This window comes from Chrysochloris asiatica, unplaced genomic scaffold (genome assembly GCF_000296735.1).
Source record: "Chrysochloris asiatica unplaced genomic scaffold, ChrAsi1.0 scaffold00172, whole genome shotgun sequence".
Taxonomy (NCBI): domain Eukaryota; kingdom Metazoa; phylum Chordata; class Mammalia; order Afrosoricida; family Chrysochloridae; genus Chrysochloris; species Chrysochloris asiatica.
The window spans coordinates 566,390-585,123 of record NW_006408690.1 but is presented as its reverse complement, the minus strand read 5'-3'; the positions used below and the strand labels follow the sequence as shown (position 1 = coordinate 585,123).

Below are 18,734 nucleotides of genomic sequence, written 5' to 3'. Positions count from 1 at the left end.
GTGTGGCAGCGGTAGTGAGGTTGGCCCAGGATCGGACATTGTTTCGTTCTGCTGTGCATGGGGTTGCTATGAGTTGGTTCTGACTCAATGGCAAATGACAACAACAACAACAACAAATCTGTACGGGAACAGAAAGCCTCATCTTTCTCCCATGGAACAGCTGGTAGTTTCGAACTGCTGACTTTGTGGCTTGCGGCATGATTCGTAACTGCTACGCTACCAGAGCTCCTTGTGTCAGATGGTTTTTCTGTACAAATATTCCCTTACCCATAATTTATGAACCCAGTGCAAAATTCAGAGCATTCATTATATTATTAGAGATGTTATAAATGCATTTAGCCTCCATAAGCCTCCACAATCCTTTGAGAAATATAGTAAAACTATTATTAGCCAATGTTTTCCTTGTAATAATCCTTCAAAGAAAAAAAAGCTTGTTTTTTTTAAAAATGAAAGATTATTGGGGTATACAACACTACAAGGAGATAGGAAAAATAATTAGAAACCACATGAAAAGAATTTTTGAGACACTAAAAGAAAATATGCAGGGCTGGTGGCATTGTTGGGTAAGCACTAGACTGCTAACCACAAGGTTGGTGGTTCAAGCTCCCTTGGGAGAAAGGTGAAAATTTCTGAGCCTGTAAGATTTACAGCCTCAGAAACCTATACAGTGTTTCAGTGAGTCAGAACCAACTTGATGGCACTTAACTACAACAAAAGAAATGTCATTGTAGTAGCAACTTAGGTCTTTAATGAATAAAACATGTGAAGTACAAGAAGATACAAACATAACAAAGTACAGGTGGTCCCCAATTTACAGCAGGGTTCCATTCTGACAACTCCATCATAAGTGAAATGCCTCCTTTTCCCCATTGTTGTCTTTTATTATCAGTAAGGAGCCCTGGTGATACAGTGGATCTAGCATTGGGCTGAAAACCAAAAAGTCTACAATTTTAACCCACCAGCAGCTCCTCGGAAGAAAGATGAGGCTGTCTGCCACCATAAACATTTACAGTCTGGGAGACATTAGGAAGCAGTTTTATTCTGTTCCAGAGGGTCTCTAAGGAGCTCTGGTAGCGTAGTGGTTATGATTCAGGCTGTGGGAACCATAAGGTCAACAGTTCAAAACTACCAGCTTTTCCGTGGGAGAAAGATGAGGAGTTCTGCTCCTGTAAAGATTTACAGCCTCCAAAACTCTGTACAGGGTAGCTATGAGTCAGAAGTGACTCCATGGCACATAGCCACAGAGGGTCTCTGGAGTCCTGGTGTGGTACTGTGGGTTAATGTGCTTTACTGCAAGTCAAATTAAACCACAGGTCAGTGGGTCAAGTTCACCAGCAATTCCTTGGAAATCCTATGCAGGGTTGCTCTGAGTCAGAAATGATTAGACAGTGCGGCACTTAACAACAACACAGGGTCACTGTGAGTTGGAATCAGCTCAATAGCAGTGGGTTAGGGTATTCTAAGTATATCAATATGGCCTTTATTCGTCTTTAGGTGTTGGAAACATTGCATATACACTTACATATATAAAAAATACAGAAACCTTTAAAATATATTCTGATGATGAAGAGTTGAATGATGTTGGTACTTTGTAGGTTGTGGTAACTCCACTTGTGGAAGGTTCTGGATCATCTGGATTATCCATTGGAATGGGGAAAACTTTTGTCATCAGAAAATTAGTGAGTTGTCTGATTGGTCATTTTCTTTCTTTCTTTTTCATGTTTCACAGTAGTATCTCACTGCTTCTCCAATCTCCCTATAAACGTTAGCAAAGTGACCAGCGTTTGGATCCATGTTTCTACACAGTAGTAGCCCATATTTAGTTTAGAAAATCTTCAGCTATTTCTTTCACTGTAAAAATCATTTGGCAAACCCCCTTCCAAGACTTAAGACTCAATGGGAATACATGCTGTGATTGGTGACCACGCTAGACACCGATAAGGGGAAGTGAGGGAAAAACAGCAATGAAGTGGTGAGCTAAGACCTACAACGTTCAATAGACTTCTATGAACCCGGGTGAAGACCTGGTTGGCCAGCAGTGTGGCAAGACCTGGGAACTCCTAGGCCCAGAGTCAGTGACATAGCCACAGAGGACTAGAGTGGAGAGTGAAGCATCCAGCTGATAAGAAGAGAGGGCATATGCATAAGAACACCCACACTTGCAGATAATACCCACTTATCCTGGCTTCAGTGACTGGATGATCAGAGCTCAACCAGAAGTAAAAAGAAGAGGAAAAAAAAAAAAGTAATCTCATAGAATTTGATGAACTTGACCTATACCTATGGAAGCAGTAGTTCAAAAGAGGGAACAAGTCCTTACAGCAAGAATCATTCCCACCCTCTCCACACACAGAGTAGACAGGGATGGGCAACTTGGACATTGGCTACCCAAAATGGGGGGTGGGAGACTACAAAGGCAAGAAGTGACTGGCTTACAAGCTTTCAAGAGGGAACCTAGATCCAGAGAGCCTGGAGGAGGGTAGAATCTCCAGTGAGTAGTATTCAATCTGACTAGGCGGGGCTGTTGCAATGAAATGCAGACGGGTCTCTTGTGATACAACAGTGAATAATTGTTATCAGGACTGATTGTGAGGGCTGGAAATGTAAAGATAGACATTTGAGCAAGGAGGGGAGTGATTAACTTTTCAGTCTAGGAGCGTAGATCCCTAGGACCATCAAGGGAGAAGAGCAGAGAGCGGGACCCTACCCAGAGAAGCAATGATGCCTGAAATGGAGCCAGAGATGATGACGTGGAGCGATGGAGCAGCTGGAGACTTTAGATCCAGAGAGGGAGAGCGACTGTGTGCTGAAGACCTGGGGGGCATGGGAGAAGGATTGCATGGAGGGGATTGTAACCATGGCAATGAGATGAAATACGATAGAATGAATGTAAAACTAATGTTCTCCCATGTAAACTATCACATAATTCACAATAAAACATTTAAGAAAAAAAATTTTTACTTTTTTAAAAATTAAAAAAACAAAACAAAACCATTTGGCAGCAAGTATGACAACTTCTCTATTTCCTTTTCCTCATTATCCCAGAGTAAGTCTTTCCTCTTTAACATCCAAGAAGTCCTAATCTGTCAGTTCCCCATCTTTGTGATCTCTGAGCTTGCACACTGACGATTCTTGCCATATGGACAATTTTTGCAGCAGTCTCTTCCATCACATTATCCTGATCAAATGCTTGCAGTATGCTCACATAACTCAGCAATTTATCCCCAAATCCTCTGCATGCACTTTCCTATAACTTCCTCCCAGGAAGTTGCAACGGTTTCGGATTTTTAACAGCTGTCGGGCATGTGCTCACTTCAATTGTCGTTTGACGTTAGAGTTGAACATTGCCCAGCTTTCTCTTTGTTACAACTCTCAACACTGACACCAATTTCACTGTAGACTAAGCTGTAGCTTGTTATATGGCAGTGTTTTGAACAATAAATCGTAACACTGATCTTCTGTGAGTGAATGTCTGCAAATGATAACATCATCAAATTACACACTGCAACATTACATGTAGTACCTTTTACCAACTATTGTTGTTAAGTGCCTTGGGTCAGTTCCAACTCATAGAGACCATGTATAGGGCTTCCAAGGAGCAGCTGGCGAGTTTGAACCACCAGGTGAACAAAATAAAAAGGATGTTGTAAGTCTGGTCACGTAGTGGTAATGAATCGGGCTGTGAACCGCAAGGTCAGCAGTTCGAAACTACCAGCCGTTCCGCAGGAGAAAGATGAAGCTTTCTGCTCCTGTAAAGATTTACAGCCGCGGAAACCAAGTTCAGGGTGGCTATGAGTCAGAAGCGACTCCACAGCACATAACAACAACAACAAAGTATAGTTTGTCATAACTTGAATACTTCATAATCAGATATGTTGTAAGTCAGGGATTACCTATAATGACATTTAAGAGATAGGGCAGCAAAGTGAAGCAGTATGTGAAACAAATTCTCATCTATAACACAAAAAGAATGCCTCATTGATAAAGTATGTATTTATATAGAATAGAATGTATAAGGAGTCCGTGTGTGGCTCATGTAATTAACACATTCGCTGCCCACTGAAAGGTTGAAGCCTTGGAAGAAAGGTCTGGCAATCTACTTCTTAAAAGCTCAGCCATTGAAAACCCGATGGAGCACAGTTCTATGCTGTCACACACATGGGATCACCATGAGTCAGAGTTGATGTGATGGCAACAGTGAAGAATGCCTGTGCTTTCTATAATAAAAAATGAATATGCATTTATAATCGATAAAACCTTTCTAAAAATAGCAAACAAAAAATCAAATACCTTAAATATGGTTTTAAAAACAGAAATAGCTATATAAAAGCATATTATTATGAATATTATTTAGAAATAGGGAAGTAGCAACCAGAACAAACAGCTAAAGGAGTTAGAAGTGTGTCCTGATGTGGTGATGCAGGTTAATGCACTGGACTGCAAGGACACTTTGAACCACAAGGTCGGTGGTTCAAGCTCACAAACCACTCCTTGGAAACCCTATACAGGGTCATTATGAGTCAGAACTGACTTGATGGCACTTAACAACATCTCTGGGAAGGGGCATTAAGGATGAGAAGCTGCAAAGCAGGAGATTGTTTTTATGAACCTTTTGGAACTATTTGATTTTAAACATATGTATGTATTTCCTTGAATGAGGATGTCAAAAGTAATTTTGACAATATATCTCAGGATTGATACACACGTAGTCACACTTCCTACCCACTACATCTTATAGATATAGGCTAATCTTTTCAAAGATGACTCATATTTTCAGGGTTCTGCACTGTCAAACCAAACACAGAAAACAAAACTGGTTTAATTATGCTCCCTGCTCTCTACTTAATTAGGCAAGAATGCAGATGAACACATTTTAGAATTGCTCTTTTAAAGTTGAAACCAAGAGGGATCATGAACCAGGAAATTAAATTACCCAAAACATTCTCTAAGTCTTCTGGTTGACTGATAGACTTAGTTCATAAGCCTCTATCAAACGCAAAATGCTTGCTCTATAGACCTGCCTAGTGTGTGGCTAAAAACTGAGTCATGGGGTGAGGGTATTTCCAGACCTGAAAGGTGACTAAGCCAGGTCTGTGGGGAACCAATAACACCGGGGAGGTATGCTCACACCTTAGAATAATCAATTATTTGTGATCAAAAGGATAGCATTTATCCCAAGACAAAGTTCAGATGGGATAGGAAAGGGGAAATGGAAACAGGAAAAAGAAGGAGGAAGTAGAATAAGTGATGTTTCACTGTAGGGTTTGCAGTCAAGAGGATGAAACAAAGTGTGTATGAATTGTTGAATGGAAAATTGGTCTGATCTGTAAACCTTCACCAAATTCACAATAAAACAAAAAGGGGGAAAAAAACATACCCTGATTATTATGAGTTGGTCATAATGATCATAGCGAATTATGCTCAGCATGGCAAGGGGTCTCCTCATTCAATCTGCCATCACATCGGTTCGAACTCTTAGCAACCCTGTATAGGATTTCCAAGGAATGGCTGATAGATCTGAGCAGCCAACCTTTCAGTTAGCATTCTAGTGTTTATCCTACATCGCCACACCAAGACTCCAAAGTATAGATATCAATATTGCAGTACCAGGTAATTCCAGAGGGGCTACTAAAATTAGTTTAGAATACTTAGATTACTACACATTTGGATTCGATGGATGGGGAAGGACTAGCTAAGCAAACTGGGATATTATAACTATAAACAAAATGTGGGTTTCTATTATAAGCCAGACTTTCATCATATTCAAAATAACTGGATTTTATTTATTTCAGAATGTTCTCATTGTGGAGGTAAGCTGGCTTTTCCTTATCCATATTTTGAAGTTGAAAGAATCTAATGGTGAGTTTTAAAATATCAAACTTGTTCTCAGATTGGTTAAGCCCTTACTGAATTCCCACTGTGTATACAGCATTCCCAATGAACTGAATAGGAGCCAACTGAAAGCACTGAATTCAGAGAGAATAATAGCTCTATGGTATCCTATCCTGTTTCAGATTCAACTTTACCTATGTCTTAACTGGGTTTTATACCTCTTTGTGAGTCAGAAGTATAGACAGAAAAGGAAACTAACCCACAGAATCATAACTGATTGAATAGTAACATCTGAATTAGAATTCTTTACCCTTCATCCAGTGCTCTTGCTCATGACCTCTCATGACCTTGGACAATTCTGCCTTCAGCATCAAAATAATAAACACAATCAGTTAAAAACGGGCAATTCAAGGGAATGCTCTGGATTAATTTAATTTGCTTTTCTGTTTAAAAATAAATTTAGAAAGGAAAGAAAAGAGAGCGAGTGAGCCCTCTGGCAGCGGGGGACCAATACAGCAAATGACCATGTTTTGTTCTGGACCATGCCTGTTTTATCAGCTGGCAAAAATTCAGGGGAGCTGTTTTCGGCTTTTGTCACACAACTGCCTGTGTGTGCCATATGTATCTGCATCTCTTCTGGGTCAACGTTACCCACCAAGTAGACCCTCCAGCCAAACGAATTGCCTAACCCTGGCTACATTCAGACCTGTTGTTTGGATAATCAGCTCTCGACAGCTGATCTCTGTACTAAGAACAAAACATTTCAGCTGCCCATTCTGCTCTAATTATGCAGCAGCTCATCAGCGAGGATGGGGATGGGCCTGGGCTCACTGCAGCCGCGCACCCTTGGAACTCACGTGCTCTCACCAGCTGGCGTTCAGACACATCTCACTGCCCAGCCGCACACTCCCCATTGAGTGGGAAGGCTCAGGGGAAGGTGTTTATCCATTCACTGCATTCAGATAGACATCCTACCTCCATGAAAATTCATGCCTCTTGTATTGTGCTGCATAACCTTAGGGCCAAATGTAGTCCTTGAACGTGCCTGCACAAGTCTGAATGTAATCAGTGAGGAGTCTCACAAAGGCAGAATTCAGCCCTTCATCCAGCACAGCTGAAAGATTCAGGGAAGAAATAGTCATCAATATAGTCCCCGAAACATCCAGAAAGAGACATCCACTAAAAAAATGAGCATGTATATATCTGTGTGTATGTGTATATATATATATACACACATACATACATACACACACACAGAGATATATACATGTGTTGTTGTTAAGCATCATCAAGTCAGTTCCGAGGAGCAGCTGGTGAGTTTGAGCCTCCAACTTTGCAGTTCAAACCAACTTTGCAGTCCAGTGCATTATCCTGAAACACCACACCAGGACTTTATATATATATGATTACATGTATCTATCTATCTATATAATTTCACATATATATGCAATTCTGCCTCTTATATTGGCTCAATTTGATGACATTTCTAATTATGATACATTATTCCAATAATGCTGACCAAATGTATTTCTTTGAACTTGTCTGTGTTCGATGCAAAGGATGTTGTTGGGATGGGGAGGACCATGAAAGCTCTGCTTAGCAGCATTGAGAAATACAAGCCCAACATGGTCAAGGTAGCCAGGTGAGTAAGACCTTCACATCATTGTTACTTCTTTTTTCTAAACAATCCCACGAGAATGCCAACACTGGATGCTGTTTCAAAAGAGTATGGTTATTATTTGTTGTTGTTTTTGTGCTGTGGAGTCGGTTTCGACTCATAGCGACCCTACACAGGGTTTCCGAGGCTGTGAATCTTTATGGGACCAGACCGCCTCATCGTTCTCCCGCGGAACCGCTGGCAGTTTCGAACTGCTGACCTTGCGGCTCGCATCCCGATTCATAACCACTACGCTACCAGAGCTCCTTATTAGCTGCTGTTATGTCAGCCTCCATTTCATGGGGACCCCATGAACAACCAGACAAAACACTGCCCTGCCCGCTTCTATGCCAACCTCAGGACCAGTTGCAGATCGGACCATTGTGATCCATAGGTTTTCATTGGCTGATTGTTCAGAAGTAGATTGCCAGACCTTTCTTCCTAGTCTGTCTTAGTTTTAGTCTAGAAACTCCACTGAAACTTGTTCAGTATCATAGCAACACCCATTGGCAGATAGGTGGTGGCTGCACATATGTACAACGGCTGGAATCGACCCTGCGTCTCCTGGATGAAAAGAAGAATTCTACTATTGAACCACCACTGCACTCCCAACAAGTATAGCCTAGTTCAGCAACCCTTTGCTCAGGTGTGTCAGGTTGAGAAGAAAGGGAAGAAGAAACACTTTTCTGTGTTCTATAAGCTCAGTTTTACTCTGCCCTCATTAATTTCCAGGAGCCCAGCGTTAACACCCTCTTCCTCCGACCACAAATTTAAGAGGACTATGGTGACATTTCCAACTCTTGTGCTTATTTAAAAATGTATATTTTAATGATATTTCAACTCACTGAACTTTTCTTTGGAACACTAAAGCACGTTGTTTCTTTTTAATGGTAGTTTGTTGGTGAAGAGGACACCTGGCAGTGATGGCTTCAAACCTGACTGTAAGTTTGTCTGGATTTTTATTTTTTGGTGGTGCTTTTTTGTTTTGTGTTTAAGAATCTTTGGTTTCCTATTTGATGACATTCCGCATAAAGAGGCAGCTACACAGGCCTGATAGTCCCACTGATATTGTGTCCCCTGCCTGGCTAGAAGGAGAGAGTCTTTTAAAGTAGAAAAATAAATCAACCCCACTGCTATCAAGTTGACTCAGAGTTTACATAGGGTTTCTGAGACTGTAAATCTTTTTTTTTTTTTTTAAATATGGAACGCTTCACGAATTTGCGTTTCATCCTTGCGCAGCGGCCATGCTAATCTTCTCTGTATTGTTCCAATTTTAGTATACGTGCTGCCAAAGCGAGCGCTCGAGACTATAAATCTTTACGGGAGCAGCCAACCTGTCTTTCTTCTGAGAGCAGCTTTCTCCTGAGGTTCAGGTTTGAACTGCTGACCTTGCAGTTCAGTCTAACACTTAACCCACAGTGCCACCAGGGCTCCTTACCATTTAAAATTGTTATTGTTGTTAAGTCTGTTCTGACTCATAGTAACTCTGTATAGGGTTTCTAAGGATTGGCTAATGGGTTTGAGCCACCAACCCTGCAGTTAATAGTCCAATGCTTATCTGACAGTACCATACCAGTATCCATTTAAAATGCTGTTGCTAAGTGCTGTGCAGTCAGTTCCAACTCATAGGAATTCTATATAGGGTTTCTGAGGAGAAGCTGGTGAATTTGAACCACAGACCTTGGGATTCAAACTGACCTTGAAGTCCAGTGCATTATCCTGCAGTGCCACAAGGTCTAGAATGTTCTGTTTTGCCTCTTTGTCAGGAACTATGCCCTGTGCACTGCATATTTTTATTTTCAAGTTTTCCATAATATCTTAACTCCAAAGAACTGATAAGATTTTCCCCAGTCAGATAGAGAGAAGTGTGGAAAGGTTTGGAGAGGTTCACATTCCATCCTCAGGAACTACTAACCCATAGTGCACAATAGCAACCTTCAGTAAGCCTGAATAACACCCAGAAGGGAAAATCCCTAACATTTCACCATTACCTCCAAATCACTGTTCAATCACATAGAGAATTAAGCAGAGACCATATCTCATCACACTATTTCACACCTGATACTTCACACCTGACTTCAGGCTAGTGTTTTGGAGAACTTTCCTCATCTAAGGCCATTTCTTACCTCCTTCTTATAACATGAATAGTTCTAAAGGCCTGGTTGTTTATTATTCTAGCACTAGAAGTGATTTGGTTGTTTTTTCTTTTCACTTGCATAGGCAAACTTCAGCTTGATTTTTATAACTTGCATTTGCACTAAAGCTGCTGGGGTAATTTGGCTACAATTCTCATCAGCAAGCTGAACAAACATTGGAGCAAGAGAAGCACCGTATGGATGGGGAATGTGCCAGTGGACATTTAGCCAGTGACTTGAAACTCTCAAAACAAGTTTCAGCTCTATGCTGTACTGGTGTTGTTGTTGTTGTTGTTAAGTGCTGTCGAGTTGGTTACAACTCAGTGACCCTGTATAGGGTTTCTGAGGAGCAGTTGGTGAGTTTGAGCTGCCCTTGAGGTTCAAACTGACCTTGTGCTTATCCTGTAGCGCCATCCCAGGACTCCTGTGCTCACTCTAGACCATTTCTGGTCCGGTAGATCCAATAGCATGTAGTGGTTATGAATCAGGCTGCGAACCTCAAGGTCAGCAGTTCAAAAGTACCAGCCACTCCGTGGGAGAAAGATGAGGCTTTCTGCTCCCGTAAAGATTGACAGCCTCGGAAACCCTGTACAGGGTCGCTATGGGTCGGAACCGACTCTATGGCACTTAACAACAATTGGTTACTGGCTTGGAGAATAGAATCTGGATGTAGTTAAGGGTAGATATGATTATTAAACAAATATGCTAAGGACATAATGTAAATGCTTACTATATAAATAAGATTTTAACTAAAGTTGAAAAGCATTCATTTCAAGTTATCTGACTAATTAGAAATGTCTTGAGTGTCTTTAGGGATCTCTTTTATAGTGGCACATTGGACTGCTACCCACAAGGTCAGCGGTTCATGTCCACCAGCCACTCCATGGGAGAAAGATGACATTTACTCCCATTAAGGTTTACTGTCTTGGGAACCCAAAGGGGAGTTTTGCTCTGTCCTATAAGGTCCCTAAGAAGCTCTGGTAGCATAGTGGTTACAAGTTTGACTACTAACCTCAAGGCCAACAGTTCGAAACTACCAGCTGTTCTGTAGGAAAAAGATGAGGTTTTCTGTTCCCGTAAAGATTTATAGCCTCCAAAACCCTATGCAGGGTCACTATAAGTCAGGACCGACTCCACGGCATACCAACAACAACCAACCAACCAACAACATAAGGTCCCTAAGAGTCCTGTGTGGTACTGCAGGAAAAGCGCTCGACCACAGGCCAGTTTGAAATGCAAGATTGGTGGTTCAAACTCACCAGCCATTCTTCAGAAACCCTAAACAGGGTCGCTATGAGTTGGAATCAACATGACGGCACTTAACAACAACAGCAAAGGTCCCTAAGGAGCAATTCTGCTCTGTCCTAAGAGGTCGCTATGAGTCAGAATCAACTTCATGGTAGTGTGTTTTGTTCTGGGGGGAGCTTCTTTTAATAACAACCTTCATAAAATAATCGTGATGCTGTAGGATAAGCACTAGATTGCTAATTGCAAGGTCAACAGTTTGGATCCATCAGCCACTTCATAGAAGAAAGATGGCTACAACAATCCTGTAATGATTTGCAGTCTCGGAACTTCTGTACAGGGTTGCTATGAATAAGAACCAACTCTATGGCAGTGGGTTTGGAGTTTGGTTTTGGATACACACTAGGGAAAAGCTGTGATGTGCCAGACACAGATTAGCAATTAGATTTATTTTACAGTTGAGAAAATTGAACACAGTAATGTTGTATTACTTGCCTTGGTAAGTGTAGAGCAAGTACTGAACCCAGGCAGTCTGACTCCAGTCTCAATTCTTTCTCTCATACACCTGCAAGTAACATCTGCAATTGCAAATATAATATCTTTAGCTACCAGCTAAAGATAAATCACTCTGTTCCCTATTGTTCTTCTGTCCTACAGACCATTGCTCTTACACTGTATCTCCAAAGATTTGGCCTTCTGAGCTGGCTTTGGGTTCTAATTTTCCCAGTCTGAGTTGCTATGCTTCCTATAGAATTGCATTGCTCATGCAAAGTCATTATTATTGTTACAACCAGGGTTTCCTGCCATTGATTAATATTCTTTTAGCTAGCTCAGAATCTTTGTTTTCTTTTTTCTGTGTGGATTTCTGAGGCTTTGTCATTTTTGTTCCTTTCTCATAATGAACTCTATCCTACATACTCCATGTAATCTCTGACTATTTTCTCCTCTGTGATTATTTTTCTCAAGAAACCCTGCAGTTTGGAAGGATCAAACTGGCTCCTTAATGCTATTGTTGTTGTTAAATGCCATCAAGTCAGTTCCTGCTCATAGGAGTAGCTGGTGGGTTTGAACTGCTAACCTTGTGGTTTACAGTCCAGTGATGGTCTTATAGCACCACATCAGAATTCCAGCTTCTGAATAGTGACACCATAATGTAATCTATCCTAGGAAACAAGTCCCTCACCTTTAGCCCTTTCTGGAAGTCAGAACCTGTTGGTGTCTCCATGTGACAGCATCTTTGCTTATAGGGATCAAAATGGCAATGAGAAAGGAGTCCTCTGGTGGTCCTGTAGGGTAGATGTTGGGCTAACCTCAGGATCGGTGGTTCAAATCCACCAGCTGCTCCATGGGAGAAAGAGGAGACTGTCTACTCTCCTAAAGATTTACAGTTTGGGAAACCCTCTACAGGGTTGCTATGAGTCAGACTTGATTCGGTAGCAGTGGGTAGCTGTACTGGTGTGGCACTGTGGGTTAATGAGCTTGACTGCAATGTTGGTTTGAACCACAAGGTCAGTAGTTCAATTGCCTCGGAAGTCCTATACTGTGTCACTATGGGTTGGAATTGACTCGACAGAACTTAACAGCAACGAAGGAGAGTTATTGTCTGTTTTTAAGGATTCTTTCCAATAAAAATCATCTTCTTTTGAATATATTGTTCCTCTGCTTCACCTAAGAACCTCATATTACATTTAAATCCATTTCCTCTCATCCTGCCCTTAATAGAGATAAAGTACTAATTAATCTCCTGTGCTGTGGACTCAAAGGCCAGCTTTATAATAACCCTTAACATTCTTTTTCGCAGGCTGAATAATCCCATTTCCTTTAGTCTTGTCTCTGAGGTTTTGTTTTGCTTCCCAACCTTTAACAAGCAGATGAGACTGAGTTCTGTGGCAAGAGTGCTTCCTAGTTGCTACTGCTTGTACCTATTCATTGTTAATGCCTTTTGTTTGAACTGCACTTTATGCTTTTCAAAGTGTTTCTTTTGGCGTTGTATCATTAGATACTGCTTACTTTGGAACAACAGGACTGCATGACTAACTCATACTTCTGGTTATCCACCTGGGCTTCTTGAGCCCATTCTCAACTCTGTGTTGCAGGGATTCAGTAATTCATCTTTGTGTATTCACTTGTTTGTCTTGTGTCCCTGAGTCCCGGTCCCTCATGGGATGGTCCTGTATGGTACTGATAGCTTTTCTCACTTAATTCTGCCTCAGTGAAAGGTCCTCACAGTGTAAGTGCCAACAGTAGTATATAGTGGCTTTGTGCTTACGTGATCTAAATTGTTTCTTTTCTTTTCTCTCTCTCTCTTTCTGCAAAGATGCTGGATTTGAGATTCCAAACTTATTTGTGGTGGGTTATGCCTTAGATTACAATGAATACTTCAGAGATCTGAATGTAAGTCTTGCATGCAAATCTCTAACTCCCTTTTCGTAAGAGTAACTTGTCAGTTTCACAACTTAATATCATAATAATGACTGCCATTTAGTATAGTCCATGTGTCAGGAATATGATGGGTGCTTTGCATCCATAACCTCAATTAATTCTCACCACCCAACCTGCAAAGTAGGTATTAGGATGATGGGAGTAAGTCATGACTTTCTCTATTTTGTGTTAAAGAGATAAGGAAGCAAAAGGCAGAACCGATTTTTCTCCTTAGATACTGATTAGGCCCACCCTTCCATAATGGAGTCCTGGTGTGGCGCTGTGAGTTTCTGCGCTGGGCCGCAAAGGTGTTTTAAATGGCAGGGTCAGCAGTTCAAGCTAACCATTCGCACTACTCAGAAATCCCATACGGGGTCGTGATGGGTCAGAACAGACTCGATGGCACTTAACAACAACAACCCTTCCATAATTATAGCCAGTGTTGTATCAAACAGTTTGTATCGGTGCTTGAAATCTAGCAGGTACTGATTACAGTGGCATGTAGCTCACGACAATTTCTCCTTTGAGGGAAACGATTTCTATACACAGGCATGACCCTCAGTATCTGAGCTATGTGATCTGACCAACACTGACTGATGTAGATGTATATATCTTACTTAAAATGAACCAATCATTCTCTCTGTTCTGGGAGCAGAAACTCAAGTCCAGAGTCACAAAGACGGACGATTATTGGACTTGAACCACTATATGAATAACTACTCCAGAGAGAAGACCACAGCCGTTGTGGGCTGTTCTCCAAAGCCACCCTTGTTTCGGGCTGCCAGTTACTTCACTGTCAGCTCTTCTTTTGATTCTCAGAGGTACCCCAGTGTCCTACCAGTAAATCCCCCTTTTTCACTTATAGGAGCCTGACTCTCTTGCTGCTGCTTGCTAACAAAATATTCCTGACACATTTCTTGCTACCCAAAAAGCATCCAAAGAAGTTCATGTTTACTGCTACTATTTCTCCTCACCAGAGAGGTTATATAACTTTACCAACAGGAGACATTCTATCTCCACCATGGCTAAATATGTTGCATGTGGTTATTAATCATACTGTTTACTTGGCATTACTGGTTTTTAGGGACTTGGGGAGCCAAATTCTGAAAAGGGCTCAAAATTAAAAGAGCAAAGAGTCTTCTGTCAAATATTTGAAGGGTGTCTTTCGATATATATGTAAATGTGTGTATACATACATAGATATATATAATGTGTGCATATTTTATATGCATATTGAACACATACATGCTTATTATGTTATGTGTGCTTATATACAAGGGAATTTCAAGAGGTTTGTGGAAAAGTGGAGTTGAAAGATAATGGAATTGTCTCACAAACTTTTGAAGCCCTCTTGTGTGTGACATATATATATATATTTCAATGAACACTGTCATTGAATGTTACACACAAGGTAACATTCTGTTATAACTGAATCACTTTTTCTGTGCGTCGTATTTTGTTAAAGGACTGATTTCTTTCATTCCATTACTGTTTCAGCACATATGCGTGATCAATGAACATGGCAAAGAAAAATATCGGGTCTAAAGAAGTAACTCTCACCATCGAATGTCCAGATAACATTATGCTTAAGATTTCACTTAAGAAGCAAACATGCAAAGTTCATCTCTCCAGATGTCTTCACGCAAAAGGCTATTAAAACACACACACACACAAAAGTTTTATTAAGAGAGTTTACTTTTCTAAGGTTATCATATAAAGAGTAACAACCATTCATAAGGGAAAAAAGCGAAGTTGTTATTTGATTTGTTAGAAATCAAACACTCCCAGACCTTGTGACTCATGAGTTCTATCTAACTTCACATACCTACACCCTCTTTTGTTTTGATACGGTCATAATGCTTTCTTACTGTTCCCAGGAATATCCCCAACTAGTAATTCAAATATTTTTTCTTAACTTTTTTGTTTTCTATCTATTTTAGTAGTATCTGTAAATCTCTTAAATCCTGAGCTCATGCACTGACAATGCCCCTAGAGTCATATCATAAAGTTGGAAAGAAAGGTCAATGTGATATAAATTTCTGTTTGTACATTTCTGACAGGCCATTATGATCTGCTTTTGACAAAGCCCTTGTGAAACATAGTGTACGTTGAATCCTAATGATGTTATGAAATGAGTCTGTGCTTGGAGCTCAGTGACTTGTGCTTCCGGTCTGTGATGGCCAGTATGTCATGTGTGCATGGATGAACTCAACTGTGTTTAATACTCTGAATTTTAATTAGAAAAAAGACAATGGCAGCAAGACCCTGCTTTCTAAGCTACATCTTTTTATTCATGTGCCACATGAGCAAATGGCGGAATTTAAAAAAAGTTGGTTTTTTTTTTTTTTTAATGGCAGAGAAAAAAAGTATTTTAAATGCTCAAAACTATGCAACTATGCATTTTCCTACTGTTTGCATTAAAGGGCAAGACACTATTATTATTGTCTTATCCTGAGCATGAACATAGAGGTTGGATTTTTTTTTTTTTTTTTAATGTCCTTCTAAGAAGTTCCCACAATCCAAGGCGCTAGAACAAAACAAGCACGCTTTAGAAAGCTTTTCCTGAATAACATTTTTTTTACTCATCCATTTTCACTACTTTCTCAGATGTTTTCTAGTATATGGTGATTTTTAACTGAAAATAAACTTTAAAGTGTCAACAGAGCTGTTTTTTCCTTACTTCCTAAACAGAGCAAATGTAAAATAAATAACTAAGCAGCCTTTGTTTGGGTCTAAACCATATGTAGCTATTGTGATTAGTCTTTCTTGTCTTTTAATAATAAAGAATAGGAAAACTTGTTATGTTTCGTAACTGCTTACAGTTTTTCTGCCGCCTTTATATTTTTTATATACTTTTAGCTGTTAAAAAGTATGTGAGCCAGTAGCTTAAATATACTACTACATATACCTACCCTGTGGCTTTATTTTTGTTAACTTGGATGGAATCCAATGTATGCACGAGGATAAGCAGATTAAGCCAGACATGATCAGCTGTTTTTCTTTTTTTCTCCTTAAACTTGTTTATAAGAAGAAAGAATTTTAGCTGTGAAAGAAAATCTTCTTGCCTATCTTTCTTTCAAAGAAAACAAACCACACCCAGATATCCCTAGGAGGAAATCAACAAAGAGAATTCCTTCTAGTATTGTTCCATAGAAAAGTCTGCATCCAAGTTGCAGATTTATAGCGTCATATAATTTGCCAATATCTTGAAACATCAAAATTAATCTTCAAAACACAAGTATCCATTATGCCATGTTATTTCAGAGGACCTAGAAAAATGTAGACACATATTTGATTTATCATAATCAAATATAAATTGATTATTTGAAAAATGAAAAATTTATTATAAATTTTTCTATTAAATGTGCGTGACTATAAATGCATTTCTTAAAACTTGAATTTTAGTAAGCATCTATCATTTTGAAGATTGGATGTTTATTCAAATTAAAAAAGGAAATTGGCATGCTTCAAGATTTTGAAAATAACTTATAGTAGTTAATACTGAAAAAGAAAAAGCGCTAAATACACAAGAAGTTTAATTATTCTTGTTATCTTTTCCTATCATATTATTTTGAGAATGATATCCAAGAATCTCATCTTGGGAAAAACAGTCTCTCCTTTTCTCTTGCAAAACTCTAGTTTATTTAATACCACTAAGTTTATTCACCCTAAAACAGAATGTGAGCCCTCAGTTCCTGATTTACAACCAAATAAATTTATTAAGTTAGTATTTCAAAACGAATTAGTTTTTGGGTTTTTTTTGTTTTTTTTTTAAGTCTTTGTCAACCTCAATCCTTTTTCCATTTATCATGATGTTATTTATTTATTGCTCCAGTGATGAGGATTTTTGTTTCCTTTGTATTGAGGTGCAACTCATACCAAAGTCTGTGGTATTTGATCTTCATCAGTAAGTATTAATTAATCATCTTTAGCAAAATTTTAGTCGTATGCAATAGTAATGATATTGTCCAATGATTTCCACATTCAGTAAGGTGGGCTCTCTTTGGAATGGGCACAAATATGGATCTCTTCCCTTCAGTTGACAGGTAGCTGCCTCCTGAATTTCTTGTCATAGATGAGAGAGTGCGTCCTGTGCTGCGTCAGTTTCTTGAAAGATTTCCATTTGTATTCCATCTTCTAGAGATCTAGTATCAAAAAATGATTTCCTCACTTTTGTAATAGATGCAGTCCATTCTGGGAAATTGAAACCCTAACCCAAACTCCCCTCATCCAGTTGGTGCTCATTTAGACAAAAACAGCATTTGGGCATTTTAGTTCCTTTCCTGCCATGAAATTCTTTGGGATTCCAAGAAGACACAGAACTGGTGGACAAACTAGGATCCTGAAGGGAGAAAGTGGTTGTGGGAGAGAGAGTTGTGCTTGGGTTCTGGAAGGGGTGTGTGGAGATAAGAAAGTATATACACGGTGAGGACTGCATTGTTTCCTGACTCGGTGAGGGTTTTGAACCCTGTGAAAAGAAGACACAGATAACAGCTGGAAGAGCTGTTTTCATGGTGACCTTTGTGCTGCACAGTGCGCCAAACCGCTTTCTCCACTCTTCAGTGAGACACACAGTACAGCTTGGGTGCAGGGAGAAGTGGAAAGGTTGTTTTAGGGCTCCAAGTATTCTGCAGTTTTGGGGGCACTCTGAGATAGAAATGTGTTCTTCATGAGAGGCCACCTGGCAGAAGCTTTATGGGCCACAGACAACAAATGGACTTGTTTGAGAAAACAGAATTGCAGAAACACAGCTTCTGCATAGAATTGCAACCCATCCTGCAGGTTGTGCCCTGAGGAGGGACACCTGGCAGAGGGGGAGCAAGTGAGTAGAAGCTGAAACCCAGCCATACTCTCCTTGTTATGCCATCCGCTCTTGCAAAGAACTGCCTCAGCTCTCAGCAAAAGGGCCTTTGTCTCCTTCTCCTACTCAGAATGTGTGCTGTGCTTTGGGGGGTTTTTTTGATGGTGATTTATCAGCCAAGAGGGGCTGCCTTTTTCTGTCAGGGCAAACTCTGCTCCAAAATAAGTAGGGGAGAATATGAAAGCAGGGTGGGGTGCTGAAGTCTTACATTTTCCAAGTAAGAGAAATAAGCCTGCAATATGTTACTGTGACCTCGTTTGTATCCGGAGCCTTGTGGGTGTTGACTAGTGAACATGCCATGAGTGAGGACCGTAACTATAGACTGGATCATTCGAGAGAAAACTGGCTGTTGAAGGGCAGAGACATAAAGCTGGGGGGGTGGGGTGTTAAAATAAATGGGTGGATTTATTTATTGTAGAGAAAAAATAATGGGAACAGTATCAATTATCAATTGCTGTTGAGCAGTTCACCCCAGTACTTAGTAACTTAAATCAACTATAATTATTTATTATTTCATGATGTATACCTAATGTCATTCTGACTCATAGTGACCTTGTATAGGGTTTCTGAGGCTGTAAACCTT

At 40.0% G+C, this 18,734-nt stretch overlaps 1 protein-coding gene across 1 annotated transcript in view; it reads left to right on the top strand.

Moving 5' to 3' along the window:
• Positions 1 to 14,874, top strand: part of PRTFDC1 (phosphoribosyl transferase domain containing 1) — a 175,337-nt gene extending 160,463 nt beyond the window's left edge. Inside the window, exons 5-9 of the mRNA XM_006871652.1 lie at positions 5,793 to 5,810; positions 7,392 to 7,474; positions 8,384 to 8,430; positions 13,187 to 13,263; positions 14,788 to 14,874. Coding sequence (XP_006871714.1) covers positions 5,793 to 5,810; positions 7,392 to 7,474; positions 8,384 to 8,430; positions 13,187 to 13,263; positions 14,788 to 14,835 — 273 coding nt within the window. The 3' untranslated portion in view covers positions 14,836 to 14,874. The remainder of the gene's footprint in view (positions 1 to 5,792; positions 5,811 to 7,391; positions 7,475 to 8,383; positions 8,431 to 13,186; positions 13,264 to 14,787) is intronic.
• Positions 14,875 to 18,734: the final 3,860 nt, after the last annotated feature.